Here is an 11,961-nt window from a genome sequence, read left to right as displayed (position 1 = left end):
AAAACTTCTCCATATATTTTGGGCACATCCTTGTTATGGCCCAGTTTGATCTTAAGGTAAAATGCTAAAAGTATATTTTGAATATTCTGCACAAATATCCTGATATTTAAGTTCTCACCTCACCTTCCACCACTCCAACTTTACCAAAATGAAAAATGCTGATTGGTTTAGAGATTGTTTGTACAGTGTAACTGAGTGAATAATGCTTCATATACAAACGGCACTCTGATGAAATACTGGGGAAATCAAGTCATTGGTGATCAAAAGAACTTGCCTTCCCAAGTCCACCAGAAATAGTCTTGTCTCATGAGAGTATTGCCCTGTGAAAATAATCTCCACTTAAATACTAAAAAGCAAGCACATTTTTCTTCTCCTGACTCACCAGAAAGAAGGTAATAAATAACTCAGGACCAGGAGATACTCTTTTTATTGCTGTGTTAGAGGTTGATGGGTGCTGATTCACAACACTGCTGTGTAACCGACAAGTTCTGGAATTACTTTCTAGCTGTAGGACATATTCTTATTAGAGGCAATACAGTTTTCCTACCTCAGCCACCATGAAGCAAGCCAGTTTGTGGGTAGAAATGACTGAATGGGTTAAAAACTGGTGAAGAAAGAGGAAAGAACATAGTAGTGAATGGTTGCTCATCAGAGCAGAGGGGGTAGAGATAGGAGAGATGGCCTTTAAACACATTCATTAATAATTTGAGGAAGGAAGTGAAGTGCAAGTGTGTGCATGATGCAATATTGTTCCAGTTACTAAACATCATGAAGAAATGAGAGGAACTCTACGTGAATTTAAAACACAATGCAAGGGCAATAAAAGGAAGGAGAGGTAACAGCCTTCTTTTAATTGTAGTGTGAGTAAATCTTATTTGTCTTTATAAAACTTTATTTCCCAACTACTTTACACTAAGGAAACATTGACTCTGCTAAAGATCTATGTAAATCAGGCCAGTATCAGTAAAAGAACAATAATGTCCTTAAGTGTTTATTCAGTTAATTAGGAATGATTTTGGCTGAAGAAAAAAATGGAGTTTCTGGGTTTTAGTGAAAAAGTATGGTAATTCTGAAATCTCTCAAAAAGGAAGACTGCTTGAGAGAAAAAAAGTGGAGGGTCACTTCATGTAGAATTGTTTTCATATCTTCAGTAACAATTTAGTAACAGAGTCATGGACTTAGGGTTAAGCTAGTGAAAGAGAAATTAGGAGAACCTGTGCAGATATTTATATTTTAAAGAAGGGAACAAAGCTTTAAAAACCAGCTTTTAATTTCAAATTAGAGAATGTTATTAATGTTTCCCATTCTTATTTTAACCATTTGGACGGGTATGATAATGAACAATAAATACAAGTCAGAATTTTCAAAACAAGAAAACTTCAAGTCTGCCAAGTGGAGGAAGTAAGTGAGCAAATATGGTTCGATCCATTTATTCAACAGATATTTATTGAGGGAGTTAAAAACATGAATCTAAAAGAAGAGATCAACAAGTACACAGGTACATAATACCATGTAGAAAGTGATCAATGCCACAGATCGGTACATACTAGAACCTCTGTGAGAGAAAGAGATGGATGGATGAGGCAGCATGTGGCCAGGCAGGAACAAGATCGACCCTAACAGAAAAGTGACTCAGTGTGGCTGGTGGTAAGAGGAGTTAGGTAGGCTTGGTCTGATTCCAGCAGTGGACATTTGCCTAAGGAATTTTAACTTGATTCTGCTGTCATGTCTAGCACTCTTCATGGCCTGTAGTGCAGCTTGCTTGCTGGCTATTGGGATGAATCAAGTCATTGGTGTATTTTCAGTGGACAAGTGACAAACTCCCATTTTTGCTTTAGGAAGATTAATTGAAGTGGTGTATAGGAGGAATGAGAGGGATGGGAGACCTCTTAGAAGAGTTCCAGTCAAGAGAATAAGGCTATGTTTACTGAGTTAATCCTACTATGTGCCCGGTATTCCACCAGATGCTCTACACATGTGCTCTCAATAACTATTTAATCCTGATAATAACCCTTTGAAGAAAGAAGAGTAAGTATAGCATTCCCATTTTACTGTTATAACAAACAAACAAACAACAACAACAAAAAAAACAGGTTCAGAAAGGATGAGTAACTAGCCCAAATGTTGTACACATTACAGCGGTAGAATTAGGCTCCAACCCAAGTCTGCCTGTGTCATAAGCTCATGTCTTTTTAAAAACAAACAAGAAAGAAAAAACACTATAGCATATCATACTATTCAAATGATGATTATTTTAAGAAGGATAATGACAGGGAATGGAAAGGAAGGGAAGGGAAGGGAGAAAAGCGATTTTGGCAGAGTCAGAAGGATGTGGCAACTGAAAACAGTATGGTGACAAGGGTTTTAAAAAGTCCAAGTTTTGAGTGCCGGTCTGCAAACTGAAAGGTCGTGGGTTTGATTCCCAGTCAGGGCACATGCCTGGGTTGTGGGCCAGGTCCCCAGTTGAGGGTATGCAAGAGGCAATCAATCACTGTATCTCTTGCAAACATTGATGTTTCTCTCCCTCTCTTTCTCTCTCTTTTCCCTTCTCTTTAAAAATAAATAAATAAAACATTAAAAAAAAAAGAAAAATGAGTCCAAGTTTTTAGCCCAGATAACAGAATATGGCTGTGAACTTAGCTTTGAAAAGGAAAACAGGAAATCAAGTTTCAGACTTATTGTTTGAAATGACAGCCGAACATCCACATAAGAGAGGTAAGTTCACTCTCTTCAAAATGTGTAAAAATCGTGTAGAGATAACCAGCAACACACCCAAAGTTGGAAGGGTCGCTTCTCAGTGACAGACACATTCTGAGACTATTTTCTCTGCCTGTCCAGCCTTTGCACAGTGGCTTCTCTTCCTTGTCACACTTCTGCCTCTCCTGGCTTGTCTTCAGTTCACCCCTCAGTGCATTGCCCAGGAAGGCGTCCCAGTTTCCCCGATCAGAGTTCTTTTCTCCTAATGCCTCTATCCTTCCTGTCTCCCCATAGACTGAGCTGCTGGAGGGCTGGGGCTCTCTTCACCTTGACCGTTGTATAATCTCTGAGGCTATCACTTAGTCTGAACCTCTAAAAATATTTGTTGACAGACTGACTGATTCCTATTGTTGCCCTGTAAAACAGCTACCCTGCCCTATTAAGTCACAGTTTCTTCCTTCTTAGGGCAATGCAGTGCACACCTCAAGACCAGGAAATCATCTTCCACCTCACATACCAGGGTATTATTCATGCAGTTTACTCACTGGAAAGAGCTCGCTTGAAATAAAGCTAACTACTTTTTCAAAGATTGAAAAATTACCTACTGTCAATGAACTTTTTAACAAGCCCACTTATGGCGGTGGCGGAGGGGCGGAGGGGAGGGGTGTGCGGGGAGACCCAGCCCTTCTTTACTCTGTTTCCGAAATCCACAAGTGGTGGTAAAGGTTTCAGAACTCCTCTGCCACAGGGTGTCAGGCACGGCACTCATGCTGTATGCGGGGACTAGGATCCTTTTTTGCACCAGCTTTTGCAAAGCAATGTTCTTACTTAAAAAGAAGGATTTGTGTGTAGTGTGTGGCTTGGGGCTAGGGGACAAACGGATATTATTGAGGGAATCTCTAATGCAACTCTTGGCTCCTTTAGAATAAGGGACTTTTGAGGTCCACCGAACTGTCAAATTCCATTCTATTCCGCAGGCAGTTAGTTCCCTTGAGCGTTAGGAGACAAGGAAGTCCGCTGGTGCAAGGGGCTAATTCCCAGGAGGATTTGAGGATTCCGGGAGGGCCGGGGTTTTCTCTAAGTGGGTTTCAAGGCAGCTCAGAGCCACGACTTGGAGCCTCACTTGGTGAGCGCCTGGGCTTTTCCGGGGCAAAGAGGAGGAAAGCCAGAAGTTTGGTTCCCGCAGGGGTGGCGCCCCGGGGTCGGAGCGAGACTACTGTGCTGGCCGGGTGGGGCGGGGGCGGGGGCGGGGGCGTGGCCGGCAGTCGAGGCCGGGGGCGGGGCCAGACGCGCAGCTCACCCTCGCTGGGCCGCTGGGCTCCGCCTCGCCGGGCTACGCAGGCGGCAGGGCTGCGGCACGGGCCGGGCAGCACCATGGCGGCGGCGGCGCCTGATGCTGCGGCGGCTTCTTCCGAGGCGCCGGCGGCGGCTGCGACGGCAGAACCCGAGGCTGGGGACGAGGACAGTCGCGAAGTCCGAGTGCTGCAGAGTTTGCGGGGCAAGATCTGTAAGCCGGGAACGGGCTGACGGGACCCACCCAGAGGCGGCGCGGCCGGCTGAGGGGGCGGCGTGCGCGCGGGGGTGGCGGCGCCGCGCCGCGCTGGGGTCGCGGGAATGTGAGGGGCCTGGGCGGGGGCCGGAGCCGGGCGAGAAGCTCGGGGAGGGTGGGCGTGGGTGAGGCTGGAGGGGTGTGTGTTGGGGGAGGCGTCGCCCGGACGGGGCGGCTTGGGCTGGGCTGCCCCTGTCCGGAGGGAGTGGTGAGCCGGGAATTTGTCCGGGACGGGGACGCCTGGGCCGCGCCGGCGTGAGGGGCTCGGCTAGGGGGCGCGGCCTGGACGCGGGGACGCCCCAGCTAGAGGCGCGGGCCGGGGGCGTGAGGCGCTTCCGGCCGCCCTCAGACGCAGGCCTGCGGGCGGCTGCGGGCGCCTGGAAGCAGCCGGGAGGTGGGAGCCGAGCGTTAATTACCGGAGGCACGGCTGGAGGAGGCGGTGGGCGGGGAAGTGGGGCTGGTCCGAGGGGAGGGGGCTGCCTGCTTCCTGGGCTCACGAGACTGGGCGAGGTTGAAAAAGGCGCCCTGATCAGGAGGAAACAGGCTGCCGTGGGACTCGAGTGGCCGCCGCGCGGGGTGCTCGGGAGGGGTCGGGGCCGGACACCTGTACTCGCCCGGCTTGAATCGAGAGACAGCGTGCCTGACACTGAATTCAGGCAGGATGTAGTGGCTTCCTGTGAGCAGGTCTCAAAACACAGTCATCCAGCCAGCACTCTTAACCCACTTAATTCATTTCCTTCTCAAGCATGTGTTACTTTTGTGAACGAGCCATACTAGTTGACTTAACACCAGATTTTCGCTTGGAGGCTTAGAGCATTATCATAGACCATTTCAGTCCAGTCATTTGGACATTTATTTTTGGGAAAAAATAACCCTTGGCATCACAATAGCTACTTTTTTTTCCACAGTAATTTATTCAGAGGAAACTTTTTTCCTGTATGTAAGATGTATCAATAAACCTTATTTTTGCTTTGCCAGATTTTTTTTTATGCAGTCTCTTCAGATTGGAAACATGTTTCATGTTTCATGTAAATAACAGGAGTACTTTTTACTTTGTATGAAGAAAATTGAATTGCATTAAAACGGCTAACCATGCTCTTTCTCACATTTTCCTCTTTGTGAAGAGTGATATTAATTGAGCTTGGATTCTCCCACTTTTCTCTCTTCAAGTTGCTCTCTCTTCCAAGTATTTGGGATTTTATGAAACCTCAGAAGCAGATATGTCAAATGTTTTCACTTTTCTGTTTTCAGAAGTAGTCCTCAGGCTTATAAGAGTACAGTTCTTAAAACCTGGGGAATAACACCAGAAAAGTAGATCTTGTCTGTATCTAACTTCCCAACATTGAAGTTACCTTCTAAGGTATAGAATCTTTTAAGAACTCAGAAGCTGTTTATTTAATATTTGTGTGTGTATATATATATTTAAAGATTTTACTTTTATTTATTTTTAGAGAGCGGGAAAGGGAGGGAGAAAAACATCAATGTGCAAGAGAAACATTGATTGGTTGCATCTCGCGCACCCCTACCTGGGGACCTGGCCTGCAGCCCAGGCATGTGCCCTGACTGGGAATTGAACCAGTAACCCCTTTGGTTCGCAGGTCGGCACTCAATCCACTGAGCCACAACAGCCAGGGCAGTATACGTCTAATTTAATATTTGGAAAAACTATAAATGGTCCAGAATTTCCCCCTTGATCTAATTTTCCAATTTTTCTGCCGCTTTACATTTTAGTGTCACTTGGATGCTAGGCACTCTTCACTGGAGCCTCACTGATGTACCTAGCTGCAGGTTATACTGTGGAACTGCATATACACCTGGCTTGGAATTGAGGGTTGGGGTTAGGTTGTTTCCAGAAGAACTTAGTTGCCGTGCACTTTCACCTGCACCATGGCAAAGATATCACAGTAAGAGATACCACTGTAGGTGAAACTTGGGCCAGCAAATAAGAAGACACAACTGGTTTCTATGCCTTAGAGCAACCCCAGTACCCAGACGTGGAGACTGACCTGGACGTGATATTACCACTTTAACCATTGTGGAAGTAGTACATCTGTTACCTCAGTTTCTTGCATTTTGAATTGCTCAGCTTATAGCTTAGATCATAGAGTGTCTGCTTCATAGGAGAAAATGCATGAAGATAGTTATATATGAAACTTCTCCCCACCTTCCTCGTCATTTCTTTGCCCTCCTTTTAGCTGGCAATCCAGAGTTGGTTGACCTTCAGAACACTGTGAAGAGATGCTGTTTTCTGTTTCCCTGAAACTGACATGTGGGTTTTGCATGGTGGGGGATGGAGGGACTGGAAGAGTCCTTAGCAGGTGCTAAAATCACAGGAAAGGGATAATGGTGGTTGTGACACTGAAGTACTAAGCAGCTTGCAGGTGGAGGTAACCATGTCAGCTTTCCTTTTCACCGTACTGGGAGACCCTGGAACAAAGCCTGATAGTGCCCACTAGCCTAGAGATGTGCTGGCAGATTTCAAACTCCTGACTGGGAGTCTCTGATCTGGAGAATTAGAGATCCATAGGGCTCAAAGGGAGCCTGAAAATCAGTGTCCTTTTTTCTGAACTGAGGTAAGGACCCGTCAACTCCAAATCATACCAGCAAAAAAAAAAAAAAAAAGTGAGCATGGATTGATTCATATATCTTTAAAGTTCTAGAGAGAATAGGGCACAACTTTTTTTAGGGGTTTCACTACAGTATTAATTTTCCCATATACTTTACAAGGTGAAATATCAGGTTGACAGATTGAAAAACCATTTTGTTGTGGTCAGTTTCAAATGATCAACTTATATTAGCAAATCCAGTGTTGTTGACAATATTTTTTTGTCTTACGTGCTTATCCCAATTCCCTTAGGTCCTTTCAGTACCCTAGGAAACCATGGCAGTTCCAAATGGTCTGCTTCGTTAATATCCAAGAGGCAGTTTGGGTTGTTGGATGTCCTATAGTTGTCAGGCGAGCCCTTGATAAAAAAAAATTAAGGGTTACTTCAGACTCCATCCTTTGGTCTGAACTCCTGTGCAGTGAGTGGCAGGTACACTAGTGCAGCTGAAGCAATTTTCCATTTCCCCCGCCACCCCCCAAAACACACACACAAGTAAAATGGGGGGAAAGGGATTAGGGCTTTCTCTTATACTTTCGGTCTTCATTCTGTTATTTTATGGTGTCCTTTTTATTTACTTTTTGTTAAGTTTGCTCTTGTCTAATTAAATCAGATTGTGAAACACTGCTGAAAGAGCCCGTGCCACCTCTTGCATGGTTTTACCTGCTCAAGGGAGACCACATCTATAAAGGAGCCAAATTTGAGGATTTGTGTTAACTTTGAGATGCGTAGTATATCACAGAATCTGGGACTGTGATTTATTTGTCCCAGAACTTCCTTGGTCTCTGATACCTTCAGATGAAAGAATGACCTAGGGCTATTTGGCAAGGTAGGATTTGTAGGGTATGCTTTAGTTTAGATGCTTGGTTGGTCAGGTTAGTCACCTAGGTTTGAATCTCCACTTAATTTCCAACTTTTGTTAACCTCTGTTTGCCTCTGTATTTTCATATCTAAAATGGGGATAGTAAAAACATCTATCTCCCAGGATTGATTTAAGGATTAAATAAATACTATTCTCTGATTATTTCTTCATTTCCCCCCAGAATCAGGGACAGACATGGACCGTCTCTTAAGAAGGAGTAAAGTAGGAGATAAAAACTAATCTTTATTTGATGTTCTTATCCAACATGTACTGGAATTTCCTGGTATGCAAAGCTGATTAAAATCAGGAGACCTGTATTTTGTTTCTGCATTGTTAATTGTTATACATGTGACAACTTTAGGCAGCTAGCTCACTTATCTTTGAGCTTATCTTCCTCATCTTTAAAATGGGAATAATGCTCCATCATGTACATGTTGTTCCTTCTAGCTGGGAGTGTTTTTCTCCTTTTTTTCACCCCATATTTATGTTGGAGAACTCCTGCTCATACATCAGAAGCCTGCTCCATGTCATCTCCATGTCCTGTCTCTTCTCTGGGTACTGCCACCCTCATCCCTGGAGAGAAGGTGTTAGGACTTTGTACTGCTGGGGAATCACAATTCCTTGTCCATTTCCTATCACATTTCATAAAAATTATTTATTTACCCTATTAGACTATGAGCTCTTTAAAGGCAGAATGCGTTCTTTTTTAAAATTATTCCAGTGTCAGCACAGTGTCCTAGAACAGTATGGGCCCTTAGAAAAATGCCCTACTTCTCCCTATGTTATCCTGAGGAGAATTTGAGATACAAGATATGAAAGTGCTTTGTAAATTTTACAGCTAAACAAAATAGAAGAGATAGTATTCAGAGAAAACTACATGGATCTGTGACAGGAAGTTCATCTCTTTCAAAATCACAGTGCCAACTGAGCTTAGGTTTGAACTGTTGCCAAAGTTGCCTCATTAGGAAAAGGATTAAAATTTTCTAAATACATTGATTGCTCATTATTAAGGGATTTGAATATTGTTATCTGACTGTATTCCATGAATATTGTTACTAATTGGTCCTGAGCCCTGAAAAGAAAAACTTCATAATCATACCGTACACATTAAGTGTCTTTATTTGTCATGGCAGGTTTAATTTTTTTTGGGGGGGGGAATAAAGTTTAAATCAGAACATTTTATTGACTACAATAGAATTGAGAGGGAGAGATTAAAAAGTTTATGCTAGGAATTCATTATCAGATATTTGAAATGAGATAAGTTATTTAATTGAGGAGAAAATTTAAAAAGGGTTTGTTCATGCTAAGAATTTATTATTCTCAGAAATTTGAAATGAGATGATGAGTTATTTAGAATGGAGGAAGAAGCCATCTTTCAGATGGATAGAAATGAGAGAAAGGGGTTCTTTGTAAAAGTTCACAGAGCAGTCTGCTAATCATTTGCTCTGAGGAAGACAGGAGGTAAACCTCAATGAGTTCATAGAGTTTTTTTTTGTTTGTTTAACTTAGAACTCTTTGAATAGACTCTTAAGAGACTGGAACTAATGTAGCTGAAATAAAACTATCATTTTATCCTTTAATCATGGATGCTAATTCTATTTCCTTTGTTAATGTTCTTTATGAAATTATTTAATAATAAAATCAGATTACATGTTTTATCTATTAATGAAGTTCTGTGCTCTTTTGACAGTGGCCAGCAGTTTTGTTGTATAGCCATTGATTAATGTAAATTAAGAAACTTTATATATATTTAGAAATTTCTATCATATATATCTTTAGTTTTAAAGGTCATTTTAGTCATCAAAAAGTCTATGGCCTAGAGAGAGCATTTTATCCCCTCATTTTATAAATAAGGAGGTTGACAATCAGAGCCCAGTGTCACACAGTTAATGGCCTGTTTGATAGTCCTGATACTATCAAAATTCTTTCTAAAATGCTACCTAGAATGAATTCATTAGTACTGTTGTTGCAGATGCACCACATTTAATAAAAGAAGATTGCACTGCCTATCTAGTGATATATCCAGTAGTAGTTATTTTCATTCTGCTATCTACAACTCATCTGTTCCTTTTCAAGAACTTTGTGAAATCATTAGGATTAGTGACGAGACTGTGATTGTGACTTACGTGGAGATTGAGCCTGGATGCTTCCTTATTTGTGTCATGCTCTAACTCAGCTGTTTTCAGTCCTGACTGCTGATCACCTGTGTACTTAACACATTGTGTACGGGTGGCGAGAATTCTCATCATTTCTAAAAGGCATTTAAATTCCCTGGTATGCAGTGTGTTAAATTTTGATGCTTAGGCTCTACTCTGAACCTACTGTATAAGAATTTCTGGGGTGGTACCTGGACATTTAGGCTTAAAACGTTCCACAGAGGGTGATAATGGGTTGCTAAGATGGTGAACCTTTGCTTTTGCCAGCTGAACAGATTAGCCACAAACTACCTGAGTGGTAGCAACCTGCTATGTGTGACCATTTAAAGGGGACCAATAAAAAGTTTGGTGTGATCACAGGGAGATTTTAATTTGTTTATTATAAAAATAAATACAATAATACAAATACCTGTTAAGAAATTCAAAAGATACAAAAGGATATACATTCAAAACTTTCTTCTGTTGTCTTTTAGCCATTTCCTCTTCAGAAGCAGGCATTACCAGTTTTTTTGTATAGCTTTACAAGGATACTAAGTATTTACAAGCATAAATGTAGGAATATTAACATCTTTCTCATCACATTCAAATAATAGCAAAATAGATTATTTGCATCTCACTATTTTATATTTAACTATAGTATGAAGATTTTTCACATCTATATGTATAAAAAACTGCCTCATTAAAAATACATATTTTATTGATTATGTTAATACAGTTGTCCCAATTGTTACCCACCCCACCTCACCCCCCAGATCCCCCCATTCCCTCCAGCAATCCTCCTCTTAGTTTATGTCCAAGGGTCATGCATAAAAGTTCTTTGGCTACTCCATTTCCTATACTGTTCTTAGCATCTCCCTGTATTCTATGCCTGCCAATGTGTACTACTTTTTTTTTTCTTCCAGGATACAGCAGTTTGTACTTCTTAATCCTTATACCTTTTCCCCTGTTCTCCCCCTCCCAAATGATAACCCTCCAAATGATCTTCATGTCCATGATTCTGTTTCTATTCTGCTTATTTGCTTACTTTGTTTTTTAGATTTAATTGTTGATAGTTGTGAATTTATTGCCATTTTAATGTTCATAGTTTTGAACATTTCATATAATAGTGGCTTGGTGATGATAAACTCCTCTAGCTTTACTTTGTCTAGGAAGCACCTTATCTGCCCCTCAATTCTAAATGATAGCTTTACTGGATAGAGTCATCCAGGTTGTAGGTCCTTGCTTTTCATCACTTTGAATACTTCTTGCCAGTCCCTTCTTGGCTGCAAAGTTTCTTTTGAGAAATAAGCTGACAGTCTTATGGGAACTCCTTTGTAGGTAACTCTCTGCTTTTCTCTTGCTGCTTTTAAGATTCTCTCTTTATCTTTAACATTTGGCATTTTAATTATGATGTGTCTTGGTATGGTCCTCCCTGTGCCCATCTTGTTTGGGACTCTGTTTCCTGGACTTGTATGTCTATTTCCTTTACGAAATTAGGGAAGTTTCCTTATATTTTTTCAAACAAGTTTTCAATTTCTTGCTCTTTCTCTTCTTCCAGCACCACTATGATTTGAATGTTGGTACGTTTGAAGTTCTTCCAGAGGCTCCGTAGCCCATTCTTGTTTGTTTGTTTGGGGAGGGGGGGGCAGGGATTCTTTTTTCTTCTTGCTGTCTTGATTGTATGTTTTTTTTCTTTCTTATGTTCCTAATCATTGATTTGATTGTTGCTTTCATCCACTCCACTGTTGGTTCCCTGTAAATTTTTATTTCTTTAGGGTAATCTCCATTCCTGCTTGTGTCTTTTTTTATGCTGCTGAAGTACCCAATGGGTTCCTCGAGCATTCTAATAACTGTGGTTTTGAACTCTCCATCTGGTAGATTGCTTATCTCCATTTTGTTTAGTTCTTTTTCTGGAGTTTTGATCTATTCTTTCATTTGGGCCATGTTTCTTTGGCTCATTTTGGCAGCCTCTCTGTGTTTGGTTCTGTTTATTAGGTAGAGCTGGTGCGACTCCCTATCTTAGTAGCTTGACTTATAGAAAAGCGCACCAGTAAGTTGGAAGGGGCAGAGCCTTAGATAATCACCAGTGCAGGGCAACCCATGTGGACAAGGTTG

The 11,961-nt window shown here is 41.9% G+C and overlaps 1 protein-coding gene across 2 annotated transcripts in view; it reads left to right on the top strand.

The window, feature by feature from the left end:
• The first annotated feature begins 4,048 nt into the window (after nt 1-4,048).
• The window catches only part of RASA2 (RAS p21 protein activator 2), a 115,101-nt gene continuing 107,188 nt past the window's right edge, over nt 4,049-11,961 (top strand). For both annotated transcript variants that reach the window (XM_090284247.1, XM_090284245.1), the window contains exon 1: nt 4,049-4,204. In XM_090284247.1, coding sequence (XP_090140373.1) covers nt 4,072-4,204 — 133 coding nt within the window. In that variant the 5' untranslated portion in view covers nt 4,049-4,071. The remainder of the gene's footprint in view (nt 4,205-11,961) is intronic.

The sequence above is a fragment of the Furipterus horrens genome, unplaced genomic scaffold (genome assembly GCF_987537825.1).
Source record: "Furipterus horrens unplaced genomic scaffold, mFurHor1.1.pri manual_scaffold_7, whole genome shotgun sequence".
NCBI lineage: Eukaryota > Metazoa > Chordata > Mammalia > Chiroptera > Furipteridae > Furipterus > Furipterus horrens.
This window is presented reverse-complemented; position numbering and strand designations above follow the sequence as displayed.